Below are 21,778 nucleotides of genomic sequence, written 5' to 3' on the forward strand. Positions count from 1 at the left end.
TCTTTAATCCAAAGGATTTGTCCAAATGATGACTGCTCAATGCAAAAACTTGGGGCGACTCAAACAATATAGTAATAGTAATTTTTAAATTAATAATTTAATAAGTACTTGCTTTTCAAATGTCAAGTTCCTTCTTGCATCCTACCAATGACACAGGAAAATGTCAGTATTAATGTCAGCATAATAAGGCCTCTAGAGAAATCCTGGCTCTACATTTACTCCTGAGACCTACGACAAATTGCTTGCTTCCTCCGCAGCTCTGTTCCCTGTAAGACGAAATTAAGAGCAAGAATCTTCAGGCGGGAGAGTTTTGTTAATTAACTTGTAGCAAGCCATCAATAACAGATGCAACCACAAACCGAAGTGCCTGTGTAGCTAGAACTGAAAATTGGTGTTCTTCACACACACAAATCAAACTTACCTTGCGGAGTGTGCGTTACCTCTGGAAAAACAGGCAAAGACCTACTTTAGAGGACCATAATAGAACTCTACATAGTTTTCACTGATCTACAGAGCTGTTTCAAGTCCTTTGCCACATGTCAGTGCAGCTAAACCACGCCCCTCATCGAGGCACAGTCCTTCATCAAGACTGTTTCCACTCACTCTCACCCCCATATACACTACATTTATCCACGCTGGACACAGATCACTGAATTTTCCAGCTAGTGTTCTTCAAAAAATGACTTTCTAAAGGGAAATCCATCCTGGTCTTCACCCTGCCTTTATTTCTTACCTCTGACTATACTGATAGTCCTCCTCCTCACAATCTTGACTTTGTTTTAACTGTCACTTTCTCCATCCAACAAGGCAACCTCCTTTGCATTCCAGAGGCTGGAAATCATTCCTTCTAGCAGCAAACAGTGTCTCTTTAATCCCAACACTCACGTGATTGCTGAGAGTCAGTATTTGACCCTACTTTCTTACTGCCCCCCTGAATGCCACTTCCTCTAAAACTTGGCACTAGCTCTGGATTACAGTGAATTTACACCTGCCCTGTTAACTTCGTCCTGTGTCCTTGATGGCCATACACTTGCCATGACATAATGCAGGAACGTGGACACCCGGACCTTGACAAGGCACGTTTGCTGGTAGTCTCTGTGGAGATACCAAATGCTTCATTGTCTCCTGAAAAAGAAACCAAAACCCGGAGACTGGCTCATGCCTGTGATCCCAGAACTCTGGAGATGAAGGCGGGGAAATCCAGCTCGGAGGCCACCTTAGGCTACCTAGAGAATTCTAGGTCAACATGAGCTACATAAGATCACGTCTTTTCAGAAAAGGTGGGAAAGTGCTCATGGAGCTGTGAACTCATACAGTGCTGCACTCGGAGGCTCCTGAAATTTGGAGTGAATGTTCTAAGATTCTGGGGCTAGGTGTCAGTCCCAACATCTCAAAGGCTGGGCTCAGAGACAAGTCTGAAGGGATAAGAGGAGTCCTCTGACTGCAGACACAGTCAGGGTACTGGGCTTATAACTGGAAAAGATTTGTTCAGAGCAGTCTAGTGTGAACATATGTGAAGTCCAGATGATGAGTCCTATCCTACTGAGACTTGGTGACTCCTCCCCTACTACTGGGGCCAAGATGGCCCTGTGCAGGGCAGGTAGATGGGTCTCTGGGTTTAAAGATCTGGGGTGATGCTAGTTTACTACATATGTATCTCCAAATCCCTGGGAAGTCTTGCAAAATCTCAGTTGTCTAGGAGACTGGGATAGGAGTAAAGAGTCCCTTCTTTACTTTTCTAAGGGGATTTTGAATGGCTAGAGGTATTCTGAGTATGAAGGAGGATGGGAGGAGCTGTGTGCTTCCTGGTCTACATGGGGCAGGCTCATCTAGGAGTGAAGTCTTCTGTGGACCTCATGACCCCACAATGAGGCTAGGGGCCTACCCACTCTGGGCATGTTCGAGCACTTGTGTACCCTGGCAATGACATACAAACCCAAACATTCCCACATGCCTCTGCCTCCCGAGTGCAGGGATTAACAGTGTCTGCCACCACCACTCTACTGAAGACAATGTTAACACAATATATGATATAATCATCCATAGATTTTAGGGTGTCATCATTGTTCTTGCTATTTCATTAAAAAAGAAATTAGAAATTTTAGAGTGGGCTTAAAAGGATGGTGGCATAGCTTTTAGTAGAACACTTGTGGTAGTTTTAATGTAATTCGTCCTAATAATCTCATAGAGAGTGGCACTATTCTCAGGCTTGTCTTTGTTGGAATGGTTATGGCCTTGTTGGAGGGCCTGTGTCACTGTGGGGGCCGTCTCTGAGATTTCCAGAACACCACCCAGTGTTTCAGTCCACTTCCTATTACCTGCAAGATATACAACTTTTAGCTACTTCTCCAGCACCATATCTACCTGTGTAACACCATACAATAATAGGTCAAAACTCTGAAACTGTAAGCCAACCAAGCACCCAATTAAACGTTTTCATTTATAAGAGTTCCTATAGTCATGGTGTCTCTTCACAGCAATAGAAACCATAGCTAAGATACTAGTCTAGAGCTCCTAGCCCCCATCCTCCCCCCCCCACTTTCTTCCACTCACCCTCTCTCGGATCTCATGGCCTGGGGACTGCAGTTAGGTTGACTCGCCCCTGAGGACCAAATCACCAGGAGCCTCCTGAGAGAGCCAGTCTACTCCTGCCCCCACTCAGGGCAGAGGGCAGGACACACAGCAGAGGCCAGAGAGTATTGGATTTGCTTGCACCCGCCAAAAGGGAACCCTGATTCCCTACCCACTAGGAGAATAAGAGGTCCTTCCTGCACTCACTGGAAGAAGGGTTGGGAAAGAGAAAATATAAAAACAAACTCAGCAACAGAAAAACAAATGTGCCACCACCAGAGTCTAGAGACTCCACACCAGCATGACCTGAACACCCCAATGCAGATGAAGCAGAAGAGAATGACCTTACTAACAATGTCATAAAAATGATAGAAGCCCTCAAAAATGATATGAGAAAATCCCTTAAAGAAATGGAAGAAAAAACAAACCAAAAATGCAAGAAATGGAAGAAAAAAACAAACCAAAAAATCCAATAAATGCAAGAAAGGGAGGAAAAGACAAAACAAAAATTGCAATAAATCAGTATGGAGATTCCTCAGGAAAATGGGAATCAGTCTACCACAAGACCCAGCAATTCTACTCTTAGGCATATACCCAAAAAATATATATTCATACAAGAAGGATGTCTGTTTCACTATGTTTATACCAGAACTATTTGTAATAGCCAGAACCTGGAAGCAACCTAGATGCCCCTCAACTGAAGAGTGGATAGAGAAAATGTGGTACATTTACACAATGGAGTACTACTCAATGGAAAAAAACAATGGAATCTTGAAATTTGCCACCAAATAGATGGCACTAGAAGAAACCATCCTGAGTGAGGTAACCCAGTTACAAAAGGACAAACATGGTATATACTGGCTCATATATGGATTTTAGAAATGAATCAGGGGAGTGTCAGCCTACAACCCCACTGCCAGAGAGACTGGGGAACAGGAAGAACCCTAAGAGAGATATGCATGGTAACCCAGAGATGGTGGAATGAAGCAAGATCTCCTGAATAGATTGGGAGTATGGGGCAGGGGAGGGGAGAGGGAGCCAGGAAAAAGTGAGGGGTAAAAGAGGAGGGGAGAGGAGCAGGAAGGTTGAGAAGGGGCAAGAATTGAGGAGAGCAGGAGGAGAGATACCATAATAGCAGGAGTCATTTTAGGTTTGAGGAGAGATCTGGCACTAGTGAGATCTCCAGAGATCTACAAGGATAACGCCAACTGGCAAACTAATAGTGGAGAGACTACCTTAAATGCCTCTCCCTGATAATGAGTTTGACGACGACCTTTTATGCCATCCTAGAACCTCCATCCAGTGACTGATGGAAGCAGAGGCAGATACCCACAACTAAACACTGAACTGAACTCCTGAAATCCAGTGACAGAGAGGCAGGAGTGATGAGCAAAGGGGTCAAGACTGGACTGGTGAAACCCAGAGACACAGCTGACCTGAACAAGGGGGATATCTTGGACCCCAGACTGATGGCTGAGAGGCCAGCATGGGACCGATCCAGGCCCCCTGAATGTGGGTGTTAATGAGGAGGCCTAGCCAACCTGGGAGGCTTTGGCTAGTAGATCAATATTTACCCCTGGCACACACCATCTCCTGGCCTAAAAGATTTTTTAAAAAACATACTGAAGCTCCTAAAGATAAGCACACAGACTTTTCACCTGAAAGACATTGTACAGCTTTCTCTTTTGTTTGTTTTTTTACCACTTTTTTTTCATTTTAACTTTTTGTTTTTGCTTTTCAAAACAGGGTTTCTTAGTAGCTATTGAGTCAGTCCTGGAACTTGCTATGTAGACCAGGCTGGCCTTGAACTCACAGAGATCCACCTGCCTCTGCTACCGGAGTGCTGGGATTGCAGGTGTGCACCACCACTGCCCGGCTCCCCTTTTATTAAAAAATAGATTCTTTTCTTGGGGGCAGGGTGTGGAAAGATGGCTCAGCAGTTAAGAGCACTGGCTGCTCTTCCAGAGAGAGGTCCTGAGTTCAATGGTGGCTCACAACCATCTATAGTGGGATACAATACACTCTTCTGGAATAAAGCCGTACATGAAGATAGAGCACTCATATACATAAATAAATCTTAAAAAATAGATTTTTTTTCTGGAAATCGTGGTGGTACAGGTCGACCAGAGGGGTACTCTGCCTGCAGCTGCCACCCAGGACCACAGGGGTGGGTGTGGCAGTCGTTGGAACCCAGCTCAGTCTGTTAGCTGTCAGGGCAGAGCAGGGCTGCATTGCTAGCCTTCACCAGCTGCCATGAGCAAGTGCTTCCGCCCCACGAAAAAGGAGAAGAAATGATGATGATAGCCACCTCCCACCCCAGACCAAAAGGAGAAGTAGGAATCCCATCTTTCAGGACTCCTGGGACACACAGTCTTCAAGCAGTGACAGTGGTGGGAGTAGCAGCAGCAGCAGCAGCAACAGCAGCAGCAACATCCCAGACAGGGCCAGTGGACCAGAGAGAAGCTTGAGCCAGCTCATCCCGGGATCCTGCCCCAGCACCCCGAGCCAGTGCCCAAGCAGTCTGCACTGTGAAAAAGCCCTTATTTCAATATCAATCAGACCCTGAAGGAAGCCCACTTTCACAGCCTACAGCACCGAGGTCGGCCTCTGACGTGATGCTCCAGCAGTTTCTCGCCTTCTGTGAAGGGGCAGCACTGTACAGATTGGGTATTTCAACTGAATGATTTGTTTGTTAAAAGTTACACACAGAAAAGATATGCCTGTTGGCTTTCAGTCTATATTTGAGTATTGGGTCAGCAGGCAGATGTTTACCTGGGGTTTTGCTGCACTATCATGATTTTAGAGGGGTTTGGGAGCAATATTTTATAGGATTCTTTTCAGAGAGAGAGCATCAGGTCCGTGTCATGGCAGTGTCTGAGGACACCTCCTCTGACTGATTTCCACATCTGTCGATTAGACTTGTACTGTATATAAGAGCCTCTTAAAATGTGGGATCTTCAATTTTTAACTCAATAAACTAGTAGAGAATAAAAAAATAGATTCTTTTCTCATACAATACATCCTGATTACATTTTCCCCTCCTCTACTCCTCCCAGTTCCTCCCCATCTCCTCTCCCATCTGGATCCTCTTTCTGTTTCTCATTAGAAAAGACCATGCATCTAAGAGACAGCAACAAAACATAATAAAATGAAATACAGTAAGACAAAACAAAAACTGTCATGTTGAAGTGGGACAAGGAAAACCAATAGAAGGAAAAGAGCCCCCAAAGAAGGCACAAGAATCAGAGATCCACTTTTTCACACCCTCAGGAGTCCCATAAAAATGCTAAATTGAAAGCTATAACATGTACACAGATGATCTGGTGCAGACCCATGCAGGCCCTGTGCTTGCTGCTTAATTCATTGTGAGCTCATATGAGCTTTGATCAGATGATTTAGAGGGACATGTCCTTCTGGTGTCCTCCATCCCCTCTGGCTCTTAAACCTTTCCCCCTCCTCTTCCATGGGGTTCCTTGAGGTCAGAGGGGAGGAATTTGGTAAGACATTCCAGTTAGAGCTTTGCATTTCAGGGTCTTTCTCACTGTGTAGATCCTCTGTTGTCTACAAGATCCAGTCTATCGGGGGAGGTTCTTGTGTTTTTCATTTCCTGCATCATTTCAGGTAGGTTTAATTCAGCAAGTCTATTTCTATTTTCATACCTTGTGCTGAATTCCTCATTTCATCCTCTCTTTTTGTTCTTTTGGAGTATAGTCATGTCTTCTTTGAATTGTCTCAATATACTTATCAGTCTTTTGAATATTTGTCTGGTAGCATTCCAAGTCATTTTCATTAGGTGCCATTATTGTGGAATTAGTGATTTATGAAGGAAGTATATTTTCTTGGGTTTTCATGATGTTTCTGTGTTGTGATTTGCACATCTAGAGTTAGTGTACTGGTTGTGTTCTTCTTTTAAAAATTTCTAGTCTTTTTTTTTTTCTACTCTCATTGGTGGCATTTGCAATATTTAGTGAAGGATTAAGTCCTAGAAGGGAGAAGATATCCTTTCCCTCCATAAGACTAGAATTTAGGGCCAGAGATTCTGTCTTAAGTCTGTAGGGAAAAGGGTCCAGTCAAAGAAACACACCCTGTGCAGAGCCAAAGAAACACACTTTGGCCCTGCAACCAGAACCAAAGAAATGTACCCTGGCCCTGAAACCAGTGCCAAAAGAACACATTTTTTCCCTGGCATCACATTCAGTGAAAGAAATGCATCCTGGCCCAAAAACTGGAGCCAAAAGCCTAAAAAGGACCAGAGAAAGAAACACACTTTGGCCCTGAAACCAGAGGCAAATCAGACCCTAACCCTGTGCTGCAAACTATCCACTCCTCGAGCAAAGCTCGAGCCAATATGAGCTCAGCACTAAAATCTGAACAATCCCCACCCTGGAAGCCATATATAAATCCTGTGTCTGTTCAGCTTCTGGCTGTTCCTGCTAACCGGCTGTCCTCTGCCACTCTGGGAGAGGGCAGCCACTCTCCTGGATTCTTCCTTTTAATAAACCCCTTCAATGAGCTTTGGGTGAAGATCTTCTTTTGCTGCTGCAGCGATGGAGCAGAGGCAATCCCGGGCAGGGTAGAGGGAGCAGGACTGTAACACTTTTGCCGGGGAAACCTTCCACTGGCAGAGTGGAGTTGTAACACTCTGCTCCCTGCTCTCTTCTCTCCACTCTCCAGGAGCACAGCTGAACTGTTCCAATTTCGCCTGAGAAACCTCCTGCCGAGCAAACCTGCTACACTGGGTGAACATCCCTAGTTGGAAGACCCTGTACTGCCAGAGCAGAGCAGATACACTGGGGAAGCCTTTCCCTGAGGCAAGGCTGTAAGCTGCTATGCTTACTACAACCTGTGGTGGTCCTTGGCTCCCGAGCTCCAGGATACCTTTCCACCCGAGATGTGTAACACTCAGTATTCTGTGGCTCCAGAGCTCCAGGATACCTTTCCACCTGAGCTGTATAACACTCAGTATTCTGTGACTCCCGAGCTCCAGGATACCTTTCCACCTGAGCTGTGTAACACTCAGAATTCTGTGACTCCCGAGCTCCATGATACCTTTCCACCCGAGATGTGTAACACTCAGTATTCTGTGACTCCCGAGCTCCAGGATACCTTTCCACCTGAGCTGTGTAACACTCAGTATTCTGTGACTCCCGAGCTCCATGATACCTTTCCACCCGAGATGTGTAACACTCAGTATTCTGTGACTCCCGAGCTCCAGGATATCTTTCCAGCTGAGCTGTGTAACACTCAGTATTCTGTGACTCCCGAGCTCCAGGATACCTTTCCATCTGAGCTGTGTAACACTCAGTATTCTGTGACTCCCGAGCTCCAGGATATCTTTCCACCTGAGCTGTGTAACACCCAGTATTATGTGACTCCCGAGCTCCAGGAAACCTTTCCACCTGAGCTGTGTAACACTCAGTCTTCTGTGACTCCCGAGTGCCAGAATACCTAACCAACTCCTGTTCCATCCAGATCCGCGAGAAACACTTACAAAGTCTTCTTCTGGAAATCAGGTAGGGATTCCTGCCTGAGTCTTCAGCTTTTGGTGTGAGTTGAGGAACTCTTCACATGCCTATGGGCCTTACCCAGTCTCAGATCTGGTTCCACGATGACTCCTAAGCTATCACTGAAGCTATAGAACTTTTCCAGAATGATTCTTTTTTTGTCTTGAGCAACTACAGTGGCATTTACTGGAGGTGGGGAGTGGGCTGGCAGAATAGGCTGGGGAAGAAGAAATTAGGAAGAAATGAAGAGCTCCAGTTTGTATAACAAGCAGTTATCCTGTGAGCCCAGGGCAGGAGCTCCAGGCTTATAATTACCAGAAATGACATTGTCCTAAAAGGCATATCTGTATCTCTGATCACTTGAGCTAGATACAAGAAAGGACTTAGACTGAGGCTAGGCTGCCCTACCACCTGGAGGTAGGGAGAGAAGGGGTGTTAGATAAGAAGTAGTTAGTAAGAACATGGAAGATGCAGACAGTAACAGAGCCAGGGATCTGACAAACTGAAGGTACTACTACTACTACTACTACTACTACTACTACTACTACTACCACCACCACCACCACCACCACCACCACCACCACCACCACTACCACCACCACCACCACCACCACCACCACCACCACCACCACCACCACCACCACTACTACTACTACTATTACTTCTACTTCTATCATTGACGCAGGGTCTCTCTATGCAGTCCAGGAAGGATATCTTGTAACTTTCTTCGTAGGCCAGGTTGGCCTCAAATTCACAGAGATCTGCCACGGTGCAGAAATTAAAAGCATGCACAGAGTCCTGACTTTTTTTTTCCTGACGGAGCCTCATCAAAGATGATGCTACTGAATCAAAGCTACTCAACATAAAGAAATGGCAAATATTTAAAGAGACTAAAAAAAGAAGAAAGACAGCTGGGTGGTGGTGGCGCACGCCTTTAATCACAGCACTAGGGAGGCAGAGGCAGGTGGATCTCTGTGAGTTCAAGGCCAATCTGGTCTACAGAGTGAGTTCTAGGACACCCAGGGCTACGCAGAGAAACCCTTTCTCGAAAAAGAAAGAAAAGAAATTAAGCAATAGAGAGAACAGAGCTGAGGAAGAAGGATGAAATAGCACCTCTAGCAGAGCCTGTTTTCATTCTTTTTGGATATTCTTAATTTTTCCCATTTTTTTACTTTATTATTTCATTTTACATTCCAACCCTAGTTCTCCCTTCCACCTCTTCCGTCCCCCTTGCCCACTCCCAGTCGACCCCTCTGTTTCCATCCTTAGTCCCCAGTGGTTTCTCTCCAACAAGCGCTGGAAGAATCACTGAAGACATGTCAGTTCATACTGTGACTGGCAGACGTGCTTTCTGTCTCCACGGTAGCCTCAGGACTTCCTTGCATAGTGACCTCATCTCCTGCATGTCCTCCCATCACTCTAGCCTAGCCACACAGGCCTCCTCCTCTTATCTCATCTCTGATGGAGGTTTTCCTTTCCTTTTCTTTATTCCTTCTCTCTTTCTTCCTTTTTCCCTCCCTCCCTCTCTTCCTCCTTCTTTCTTTCTTTTTGAAACAGGTTTTCTCTGTATTGTTTTGGAGGCTGTCCTGGAACTCACTCTGTAGACCAGGCTGGCCTGGAACTCAGAGATCCACCTGCCTCTGCTCTCAAGTGCTGGGAGTAAAGGCGTGCTCTATCACTGCCTGGGTGATGGAGGTTTTCATACATAGATTCTCAGCTCCACTCTGAACTACAGCAGAAATTTTTTCTGGGTTTTGGAATTTGTCTCCTAACAATCTTTCAGATGAATTTTTTGGGGGGGTTCCTAGACAGGGTTTCTCAGTATTGTTTTGGAGCCTGTCCTGGAACTAGGTCCTGTAGACCAGGGTGGTATTGAATTCACAGAGATCTGCCTGCCTCTGCCTCCTGCATGCTGGGATTAAAGACATGCCCCACCACCACCGCCCTGCTCAGATAATTTTTATGTGTGCTGTGCTTACATCTGGAAACCATTAACCCAGTGACATAATTTTAAAAGTTGAAGCCCTAGTGTCATTTCAGTTGTTGGATTCTTCCCTATTGCAAACTACTAACCAGCACTTCAAGAAATCTCATGTAAAACCTTTATAAGAATACCGAATATAATTTCAGAAGACTAGTAATTAACAAGTCTATTAATGGATTTGTATAAATTTTATTTTAAGTTACATGCGTGAAACATCTCACTGAATTATATGTGTAAAGTATCTCTAAAAATTAATTCTTTGATGGGTGCTGCTTCATCCTGATATGCTTCCCATAAAAGTAACAAGTTGCCTAAATTGTTTTGTTATGTTCTCCACATGCCAGTCTCCAGTAATCCCAAAGGCATTCTCTGAACAAGTCCTATTTCTTACATAAGAGGAAATGGGCTGACACAGAACTGCTTGATTAGCTTTACAAAAGGCTGAAGATGCCAGTAGAATGCTTGCCTAGCATGCATGAAGTCCTGCACTTCATCTCCAGCACCACGTGAAATGAGGCATGGGGGCAGAATTGCTATCCCAGCCCTCAGAAGGTAGAAGCAGGTTGATCAGAAGTTCAAGTTCATCCTTCGTTACCTAGCAAGACTAAGGCCAGCTTGGGCTACAAGAGACTTTCTGAAAAAAAAAGAAGGGGGCAACACTGGCCCTTAACCTGAGGACCCCGGTAATATTCCAAGCACTCACATGACAGCTCACAATGGTCTGTAATTCTAGTTCCAGGGGATCTGCCACCTCACATAGACACACATGCGGCAGAACATCAATGTACATAAAAGAAAATAAATCATTAAAAATCCCTACCACCAAAAAAGTAAACAAAAACAAAAAATCCACTAACCTTTCAGTTATCAAAAGAAAATGTAAATTTTTCATCTTTAGAGTTGTTTTAAAATAATAACTAAAATCATATACTTGGTTGCACAGGGTATACAATCTCCTGATGTTACATCTGCTTTAAATCTATCTAGTTTTACAATTTTATAATCTGACTAAACTACTTTTTAACATAACTCATCAACAATATGTTTATTTATTATTTTTGTTTTTTTGAGACGGGGTTTCTCTGTGTAACAGCTTTGGATGTCCCAGAACTCACTCTGTAGTCCTGGATGGCACTGAACACACAGAGATCTACCTGCCTCTCCAGTGCTGGGATTAAAGATGTTCGCCTACATGCCCAGCTGCTTTAATTTCTAACTGCCTAGGCTTGGCAAGAATTCCTTTCCCCTTGAAGATAATGCTATAAGCCTCTTGAGCCCACTTTACAGAAACAGACTCAAAGTATAGACACAATAGGAGAAGTGGTGCACAGCTTCTCAAAGGTTCTTACTTCCGTAATTGCACCCCTTATTGATAATACTAATCACAGCTCCCTGTCATATCATCTCTCGTTTCAAACCTTAATCTCTACATATCAGCTAATAAATAATGTCTTGCCTAACCACTTTGAAGAATGCTGGTTGTGTGTCCCTCCTGGGTCAAACTCACAACCACCCTTTGTGGCCTCACCCATTGTCTTAACAGACTTTCCCACTTTGCCACTTGTAAACTGCTCTGAGCCAAACATTGCCACCACCCGTTATTTCTCCCACATCTCTCTCTTCGGTATGTCAGACTGCTTTAGCTCAGCAGGAACACACCTTGTGGGCATTCTAGATTCCAAAGACTACAACAATACCAAAATGCATAATACTACCACACAGCCCCTATGTCCAAATATTCACAATGCGTCGATTCTCTCTGGCACACAGGCATACCACTGACTACCTTCCAGTTGGTCTGGGACATGTACCCTGGTGTTCCTCTTCCCATATTAGGAGTGGTACCTGGTGAAGAGCCCCTCGCAATTCCCACCAGTAAATTTATAGCAGGACGACATGACAAGCGAGCAATTCAGATCATTCCCCTCCTGGCAGCTCTGGGCATAACTGCAGGTGTGGCCACAGGAGCAGCAGGATTGACTACTTCCCTAACGATGTACCACAGGCTTTCCTCATAATTCAACCAGGATTTCCAACAGCTAGCTCAAACCATCCTCACCCTTCAGGGTCAGATAGACTTACTGTCTGCTGTGGTACTACAAAGTCGGACAGGACTAGATTTACTAACAGCAGAAAGAGGTGGATTTTCCTCTTTCTCGAGGAAGAATGTTGCTTTTATGTTAACCAGGAATAGTAAAGGATAAAATTCAACAACTTCAAACAGACCTTCAAAAATATAAAGAACAATTTGATAGCTCTGGCCAGTGGATCACTAATAATCCAATATCGAACTGGATGCTAGATTTCCTAAACCCTCTTCTCTCTGTTTTCTTAATTCTACTAGTGGCACCCTGTCTTATATATTTTTTTTGTCTAAATTCCTTCAACAACAAGTTACAAAAACTTCTATCCAAACTTTCAACCAGTTGTTATTACAGTATTATCAGCCCCTAGCTAAGGAACCAGAAAGCTACAACACCTGGACACATCTGGAAAAAGATGAAGACTGTCCCATGAACCCTGATGCTCCCATTCAGCAGGAAGTAGTCTAATGGTAACACCGCCCCTTTTCCAAACCCCAGGTTTATTAAACAAAAAAGGGGGGTGTAGAGAAAAGGGGCCAGTCAAAGAAACACACCCTGAGCAGAGCCACAGAAACACACTTTGGCCCTGCAACCAGAGCCAAAGAAATGTACCCTGACCCTGAAACCAGGGCCAAAGGAACCCACTTAGTCCCTGGCATCAGAGTCAGTGAAAGAAATGCACCCTGGCCCTAAAATTGGAGCCAAAAGGCTAAAAAGGACCAGAGAAAGAAACACACTTTGGCTCTGAAACCAGAGCCAAATCTGACCTTAATCCTGTGCAGAAAAGTAACCAATCCTGGAGCAGAGCTCTAGCCAATCTGAGCTCAGCACTGAAATTGGACCAATCACTACCCTAGAAAAACTTCCCTGCCCCCAGGAATCCCTATATAAACCCTGCGTATGTTCCCCTTGGCTGATCCAGCTGCCTTCCATTAAACCCTTCCCGATGAGCTTTGGGTGAAGATCTTCTTTTGCAGTAGAACGGAGGAGAGGCCAGCCTAGGAAGAACACAGCAAGCAGTGGCGACCCTGGGCAGCATAGAGCAGAGCAGAGCAGAGCAGAGTAGAGCAAGCAGGGCTGTAACACTTGCCCGGGAAACCTTCGCTTGTCAGAGCAGAGTTGTTACACTCCGCTCTCTGCTCTCCGTTCTTTGCTCTCCAGGAGCAGAGCTGAATTGTAACAACTTCGCCCGAGAAACCTCCTGCCCAAGAAAACTGCTACACTAGGCGAACATCCCCAGCCTGAAGACCCTGTCTGCAGGAGCAGAACCGATACACCGGGGAAGCCTTTCTCTGACGCAAGGCTGTAAGCAGCTAAGCTTACTGCAACCTGTGGTGGTCTTTGGCTCCCGAGCTCCAGGATACCTTTCCATCTGAGCTGTGAAACACTCAGTATTCTGTGACTCCCGAGCTCCAGGATACCTTTCCACCTGAGCTGTGTAACACTCAGTCTTCTGGGACTCCCGAGCTCCAGGATACCTTTTCCTCTGAGCTGTGTAACACTCAGTCTTCTGTGACTCCCTAGCTCCAGGATACCTTTTCCTCTATGCTGTGTAACACTCAGTCTTCTGTGACTCCTGAGCTCCAGGATACCTTTCCACCTGAGCTGTGTAACACTCAGAATTCTGTGACTCCCGAGCTCCAGGATACCTTTTCCTCTGAGCTGTGTAACACTCAGTATTCTGTGACTCCCGAGGTCCAGGATACCTGTCCACCTGAGCTGTGTAACACTCAGTATTCTGTGACTCCCGAGCTCCAGGATACCTTTCCACATGAGCTGTGTAACACTCAGTATTCTGTGACTCCCGAGCTCCAGGATACCTTTTCACCTGAGCTGTGTAACACTCAGTATTCTGTGACTCCCGAGCTCCAGGATACCTTTTCACCTGAGCTGTGTAACACTCAGTATTCTGTGACTCCCGAGCTCCAGGATACCTTTCCACATGAGCTGTGTAACACTCAGTATTCTGTGACTCCCGAGTTCTAGAATACCTGATCCACTCCTGTTCCATCCCATCCGGACCCATCCTGAAACGCTTACATTTTGTGCTGAAACCGGGAATAGGCTCTTCTGGTGCCTGTGCTCCCCTTGGTGGACTGAGCCGCACTGGGACCCTATCTCTCATCTCCAGTTGGCCTGCAGCAGACTCGCCTTCCAGCTCACCAATCGCTCGACACTCCATCCACCATCAACGATTGGGTAAGTCTCCCCTTCAGGTGGTGTTTCAGCTCCCTAAGTCAGGGGTCTTTGTAGAGGTGGAGGTACCCCAGCCAAGGCCCTTAAGGCTACAGCTGACCCTCCTAACCTGACGCCATCCTACCACCCTTGAAATTGCAATCCTGCAGTTTCCTTAGGGCCAACCGTGTCATTGAGTCCCTTCCTGATGCCCTCCCTTGGAGCTGGCTGTCATCCCACAGCTCCTCTAGGCCCTTGTGGCTTCTGCGACTCCATTCCTGACCCTTTCCTGTGGATGAGATCCCTCTTAGAGCTCGGTTTCCGTCTATGCCTTCTGGCTTCTAGAAAAGCCCTGGTACCAGGCGCCGAGTCTCTTCTGGCTTAGCTGGGCTAAGCCTGACCCCCGTTGAGTTGGGTGAAGACCCTCTGAATGGCTTGGTCCTCTTTCGGTTGTCCTCCCTGAGTCCTGGGGACGCCCTTGACTACAGGCTGCAGTGACCTTTTCCTTCTCATCCATGGGAACTGTGTCATCTGTACCCTCCGGTTCCCCCTTGGGATGCCTCCTAGAAAACCTCCAGTCTCTACACCTGACACCTGAACTGAAGGGTCCTAAACTTATTTGCTTACAATCAAATTTTGTCTAAATATCCCTTCGATAATCAGTCCACATGGCCACGTAATGGCACCCTCGATCCCAATATTATTCGGGACCTTTAGAACTACAGTGAGCGATTGGAGAAGTGGAAGGAGATTTTCTATGTCCAGGCTTTCTCTCTGCTATGTTCCAAGCCTTCTCTCTATGCCTCGTGCTCTCCCACTCAACTCCTTTTGGCTAGGAAGTCTGAACAAGATGATCCCTCCGCTACTTTTGATCCAGCCAATGAGCCTTCTCACCGTCCAACAAAACCCTCAGCTCCCCCTCTCGCTCAGGCCCCTCCGACAGAACAATTTGGGGTGTCTGAGATTTGTGAGCTAGCATCACTTTGCAGGAGTTAAGACTGAAAACTTTGCGCAGGCTTGGAAAGGGGTCAGAGGGAGGGATCTTTCCAAAGTCCCTGACGAAATACGGTGCCTACGTCAAATGGCCTCAAGACCCCGGGAGCGGTATTCCCCCCCAGGCTCAGGTTAACTGCAGTGCACACGCCTGAGTGACTGAGACAGCGGCGACACCGCATGGGAGGTCACTAGTGGGAGAGCAAGCGAGCAGTCCTTTGCTAAGGAATCTCCTAGGTGTGTCCCATCATTGACGGGCGTCGCAGCGAACCAATGGGCGAGGCGGAGGGAGAGGTGGGGGCGGGACCGACGGGCCCAGAGGGCGGGGTTTCCCGTGCGGCCGCCTCTGAGCGCCTGGCTGGGGCAGCGGCGCCGGCGAGAGGGCGGGGCCGGGTGAGCTGCTGCAGGCCTGGCGGGCAGTGAGCTGTGAGCTGTGATGCGCGGCCGCCGAGAGTCCTGCCGCCGCCCAACCTTCGCCACGGTGCCGGGGATCCACAAGCTGCCGGTTGAAGAGACCCTGGAAGACAGTCGGCAGATAAGGTGCCGGAGCGGCCTTCGCTGTCTCCGGTGGGGCCTGGCGCTTGAAATCCGCGCCGGCTCTCCTTCGCCTTCCACGGGAGGTGCTGCTGTTATCGCGATGCTATGCTGGCGCGAGATCAGTCCCGGGCGCTGCGTTTTCCGTGGCGGCCTGGCGCGCCCGGAAGGAAGGGGCCTCCGAGTGCGACGCCGGCGGACGCGGCAGTGTGCACCTTGCTCCCCTGGGGTGTCGTTGTCCGCGCGGGGCTCTCACTTGAGCCGTGCCCCGGGGGCGGCGCAAGGCGCCTGCCTGCTCTGCCAAGCCTTTGGTTGCCGGCTTGACCCGAATAAAGTCGTCAAAAATAAAAGCCCTGTTATGTGCCTTGGGGATGATGTTAGTGTGGGTTGCTCTAGCTGGAGACAGTCTGGGAAAATAAACCTTAGATTTCCTTTTCAGTAGTGAGTGAAATCTGTTGTGTTTTAAAAGGTGTTAGGGCCTGTAACTCGCTTCAACTTCATTCTTATGCCAGCTTTTTATATATAGTAAGGAATGTAGAACAATGTTGCTGGTGGATTCCTTAAATGAGGCTTGCTGAAAAATACATATTATATACATTTATACTGTGGTGCGCCCTCCCTCCAAAAAAACAGCGCTAGAGCTTACTTTCCTCGATGACACTTTTGCCTTGGATTTTGTGCCAGTTTTGATTTGCAGGTTGAAACTGGGCTCTGATTGTAGAATTGTTTTCTCATTCTGAAAGCTATCTTCATAGGCAAGTTGCTCAGACGTAATATCCCCTTTATCAGGCAGTATGAGAAAGACACCCACGTTTCAGGTTATCTCACAGCTGCTTTAAGTCTTGCTTAGTGACTTTCCAGTGTAAAGTTTTATGGTATATTTATTTCAAATGATTTGCGACAATTTTGAGGTTGTATTGGTCAGCATAATTTTATCTTTACTTTCTTAAAGACTCAATACACTGTCTGAACTTCTTTTACCCAGTGTACTTTTTATAGCCCATAAAGTCTATCAAGAGAATGGTTTGTACAGTGCCCTATCTGTGACTTTCGATACAGTGGTCATCTTGAAATTTCCATGTAATTAGTTTACACCTTGAGTCAGACTCATTCTGTAGCCCAGCCTGGCCTCAAAATGGATTCCTCCTGTCTCTAACTGGTGGTTGCAAGGTTGGACCACAAGTCTTTCAGTGGCTGTTATTGTGTTAATGTAAAAGTTGTTTATATGTGTTCTGGCTGCGTGTGTGTGTGTGTGTGTGTGTGTGTGTGTGTGCCACTTGCACACTTGACCCACAATGGTCAGCAGAGAGTGTTGGGTCTCCTGGAACTGGGGTTACTGGTGTTTGTGAGCCACCGTGTGGGTGCTGGAAATTGAACCTGGTTTGTCTAGAAGAGCAGTCCGTGTGTTAACCACTGAGCCATCTCTTCAGCCCCTCTTTGTTAATTTAAAATGGTTTTGGGGGGGGGACTGGAAGCGAGATCCAGGACGTTGCACTTGCTGGACCAATGCTATACCACTAAGATAAATCCTCAATTCGCTTCTCTTTTATTTTGTGTGGGTGTATGTGTTGTATGTGTTTGCACGTGTGTGTATGTGTGCTCATGAGAACAGAGGCCACAGATCGGTGCATCTTCCTTGATTGCTTATAATCCAGGGTCTTTCTCTGAACCCTGGGTTTGTTAATTCGGGTAGTCTAGCAAGCCAGCTTGCCCCAGGTATCCTGTCTCTGTCTTGTAAGTGTTGAGAGTACATGTGACCTGCACATGCCCAGTTTTACATGGGTTCTGGGGAATCTGGACTCTGGTCCTCAAGCTTGCAAGGTAAGGCTATATCTACTGAGCCATCTTCCCAGCCCCATTATGAGTATATGTGACACAGCAGCTGCTCTTGTGTTTGTGGGCATGCAGAGGCTAGAGGACAAGGCCAGGCGTCCTTCCTCCTCAGCCTCTACCTAACTTGTTTTTTTGAGACAGGGTCTCCCCTAGAGACAAGGGTCTCATGGGATCATGTAGGCTAGGCTAGCTGGGCTGAAGCCCTAACTAAGGATCTGCTTGTCGACGCCTTCCCAGCACTAGGATTACACACACCTGCCACCATACCCAGCTTTTTTACCTGGGTGCTTTATAGCTAGCATGTCCTCACAGGGTTCTCAATGGTGCTGTATAACTAAAATATCTTCACAGTAATCCGAATTTAAAAATTCAAGCCTGCATATTTGCTTAAGTGATTTCACAAACATCTTAATATTTTCATTAGCATATACTAATAACATAACAATGGAATTTATTATGACATTTTATTTTTATTTGCCCTTTACCTCTATTGTTTTCCCTTCTTCTTCCTAGCTAGATGACATCTTACTCGTGTCTTTTACAAGTTTTTGTTTTGTTTTGAGAGAAAACTCTTGTGTTGCTAGCCTGAGAGTCCCCTCTGCCTCAGCTTTCAAAATAGTTGTAACTATAGCAGGTGAACCACGTCCAGCTCCCATCGTTGTCCTTTTAGAGTTTTTCCAAAGTTCTGCTTTTGTAAATAGGGCTGAGCTGAATGCTTTTGAATGCATTTGACAGATGTGGAGGGGTTTTTCTATCGGGGGAAGTGAATGGGAAGGGGACAGGGGAGACCCGGCTTCTGGGGACAGGAGTGGCAGAAGAGGAGAGAGAAAGTTGGGAGGTGGGCTCCTCCCTTTTAAAAGGGAATGTAGTGAATATGCACAGGTGGTGCTCTGAGTTGCTGCAGCTAAGTGCATGTCCTGTCAGAACCCCAAGAGCAGGCCAGTACAGATGCAGACAGATATCTTGGAGTTCGAGACCAGCCTGGTCTACAAGAGCTTGTTCCAGGACAGCCTCCAAAGCCACAGAGAAACCCTTCCTTGGAAAACCAAAAAGAATAAAAAGATTAGTTTTTTATTGTTGGAGCTTGAATTCAGCTCTATTTGGGCTTTTGTTTTTTCAAGACAGGGTTTCTCTGTGTAACAGCCTTAGGTGTACTGGAACTTTCTTTGTAGACCAGGCTGCCTGGGACTCAGAAATCTACCTGCCTCTGACTCTGGAGTGCTGGGATTAAAAGCATTCGACACTATTCACCTGGCCTCTGGCTCTTTTTTTTTTCTTTTTTTTTCTTTTTGAAATTTGATTTACAGTAAAGCTTGCAAAGTTCAATTCTAATTTATTTAACATAAGGATGTTTAAAGTTATATACTGGAGAAAGAGAAATTTAACCCTCTACTAGTACATGTCTTATCTGTGTTTTGAAAATAAGAATCACAGTGAATTTTTTTTTTTGGAGACAGGGTTTGTCATTTTGGCTTTCGAACCTGTCCTAGAACTCATAGATCAGGCTGGCCTTGAATTCACAGGTATCCACCCTACCTCTACCTCCCAGTGCTGGGATTAAAGGCAAGTGAGTGTTGAATCCTGTTAATTATTTTGGTTTTTTGAGACAGTTTCTAAGGGCTGGAGAGATGGCTCAGCTGTTAAGAACACTAGCTGTTCTTCCAGAGGACCCAGGTTCAATTACCAGCACCCACATGACATCTCACAACTGTCTGTAACTGCAATTTCAGGGGATTTAATACCTTCATACAGACATACATGCAGGGAAAAGCACCAATGCACATAAAATAAAAATGAAATTAAAAAAAGGAAGAGACAGGACCTCTCTGTGTAGTCTTGACTGTCTTGGAACTCATTCAGTAGACCAGGGTGGTCTAGATCTCAGAGACCCACGTGCCTCTTTCTCCTGAGTGCTGGAATGAATGGCATACACCACTATGTTTAGCTATCTTCTTTAATGTTGTAAAGCAGCCCCGAGAGACAGGCAGTGGACCACTAGAGTGAAGAAGAGTCTGCCGTATCTGGCCAGTTGTAGTGCATGTGTGTAGTCTCAGCTACAAGGGTGAAGCAGGGTGAAAGCTTTGGCAAAGTACAATACTGAGACTGTGGACTTCCTATGTCACAGAGGTCTTGTGCCACATCCTACACCAATTGCCTAAGTTCTTCCTTTGAATACGGAAGTTAGTGAATAAAAATATGAAGTCTGCCCAGGTGTGGTGGCTCACATCTATAGTCTCAGTATATCAGATGCTGAAGCAGAATGACTGCCATGAGTTTGAGGCCAGCTTGACCCTCTCTTAAAATGAATAAACTATATGTGTGTGTTGGGTTGCGGTAGTGTCATCCTTTGGATTTTAAGCCTTAATTGTCCATTACGTACTTCTTTTCTTTCCTTTCTTCCTTCATTCTTTTTAAGTATGGCCACCATGCATTGCTTCCTATTTTTAGGTTGAATAACAGGAGTTTTGATTTGCAAAAGCACGTCTTCGTTCTTCTTGCCAATGCTCCTTTTTGTTTTTCTTTTGGGGTAGGGTTTCTGTGTGGGACTGGTGTCTTAGAACTCTCTCTGAGGACCAGGCTGGCCTTGAACTCAGAGATAGGTTCCTCCTCTGTCTTCCAAGTGCTGGAAATAAATGTGTGCACTACCATGCCCAGCTTTTATGCTGGTACTTTAATGACATGGAACAGAATTTAAAAAATCCTTTGACATCTGTATTATTATCGAAAGAGTATAGAGAGATTAAGAGCCAGAATTAGTAGAGTTCTAGTATTTTACTGCTTTGAGAAAAAGTGTTTCACTGTCTGATTTATATAAACTTATGATTTCTTTCACAGACAAGGTCTCTCCTGGTTTTATTTGAAGATGCTACCGCCATTTGCAATTACACGAACCAATTGTATCAAGCTATGCATCAGATTGATGATGCACAGGTAAAGAATTAAAAGGTCAACAATACTGCCTAAAAGAGAGTCTCTCAGCACATGAGGACAGACGTAGTGTCCATTGACTTACTGCTACATACCTCATTCGCTCTTAGGCCCGGAGTAATATCTGCTGAAATGATGAATGAATACTGTGGTGGTTTGGATAGGAATGGTGCCTCCATTCCTGGCCTACTGTGGCATGCACTTCTGCTGCCTGTAGATAAAGATGTAGATCTCTCAGCTCCTTCTCCAGCAGCTGTCTGCTTGCATTCTGCCATGTTTCCCAAATTGATGGTGATGGACTGAACTCTGAAACTGTAAACCAGCCCCAGTTAAGTATTTTCCTTTATAAGAGTTGCTGTGGTCATGACTTCTCTTCACAGCAATAGAAACCCTGAGACACACACCAAGTATATTATATTGCAGAACTTATATTTCAGTCAGACTTGTAGTACTAAACAAGTGACAGTGTTGTAGGGTCCGTCACATTTCCTGGTAGTGCGAACTTTCTTACTGGAGTTCAATGGTAGTGGATTGACTGAAGACCCCATAGTGTCATATTTTCCTTAATCATGCTTTTAACTTTAAGGAGTCCCCTCTGTTTTTTGGTAGTAAAGGCTTTGAAAGTCGCCATAGTAGAACTCTATGACTAATTTTTCTTTTAGAAGAAACATAAAACTTGAGGAGGCTGTGTTTGTATAATTTATAAGCTTTAACAGCAGTTTGCATTCTTTTGATGTACTTTATTTGGGATTAGTTAAGTATATTAATTTTTTCCTTGTCTCTATCTACTGCTATGATAGTTGTGTCTCCCCCAGCTCATGATAGGTTTTACATGGCTTCCTTTTTGACCACAGATGTTCAGTTAATAAGTAAAGTATTATATCACAGCTGAAAACACCTGAATTAACCAAAATGCCGTTCACCTGACTTTGCTGCCTTGTTGTGTCCCATGTTAAGCATATTGTTACATTATTGAACGCTTATATTCTTTAGATTGGAGAATAATCAGGCATTCTCATAACTACAAATGTTGCTGACATTATGTACAGTTAACTTCTGGTTTTAAATAAATTTAATATTTAGTTTTAATTATCAAAACCCTCAAAACAATAACAAAAAAACTAGGTAAAAAGCATATACCTGAAGGTGGATTTGGTAGTGCATGTTCTGTA

The 21,778-nt window shown here is 45.4% G+C and overlaps 1 protein-coding gene across 1 annotated transcript; it reads left to right on the forward strand.

The window, feature by feature from the left end:
- Positions 1–4,833: 4,833 nt before the first annotated feature.
- Positions 4,834–5,427, forward strand: LOC121138073 (protein FAM104A-like; the record flags this gene model as incomplete). Its single annotated transcript, XM_040740889.1, is given in 2 exon segments — positions 4,834–5,072; positions 5,075–5,427. Coding segments are annotated over 2 exon segments (352 nt in total), but the record flags the coding sequence as incomplete, so codon positions are not given.
- Between the last annotated feature and the right edge of the window lie 16,351 nt (positions 5,428–21,778).

Source organism: Mesocricetus auratus, unplaced genomic scaffold (assembly GCF_017639785.1).
Source record: "Mesocricetus auratus isolate SY011 unplaced genomic scaffold, BCM_Maur_2.0 contig_12040_pilon_subseq_1:21778_obj, whole genome shotgun sequence".
Lineage (NCBI taxonomy): Eukaryota > Metazoa > Chordata > Mammalia > Rodentia > Cricetidae > Mesocricetus > Mesocricetus auratus.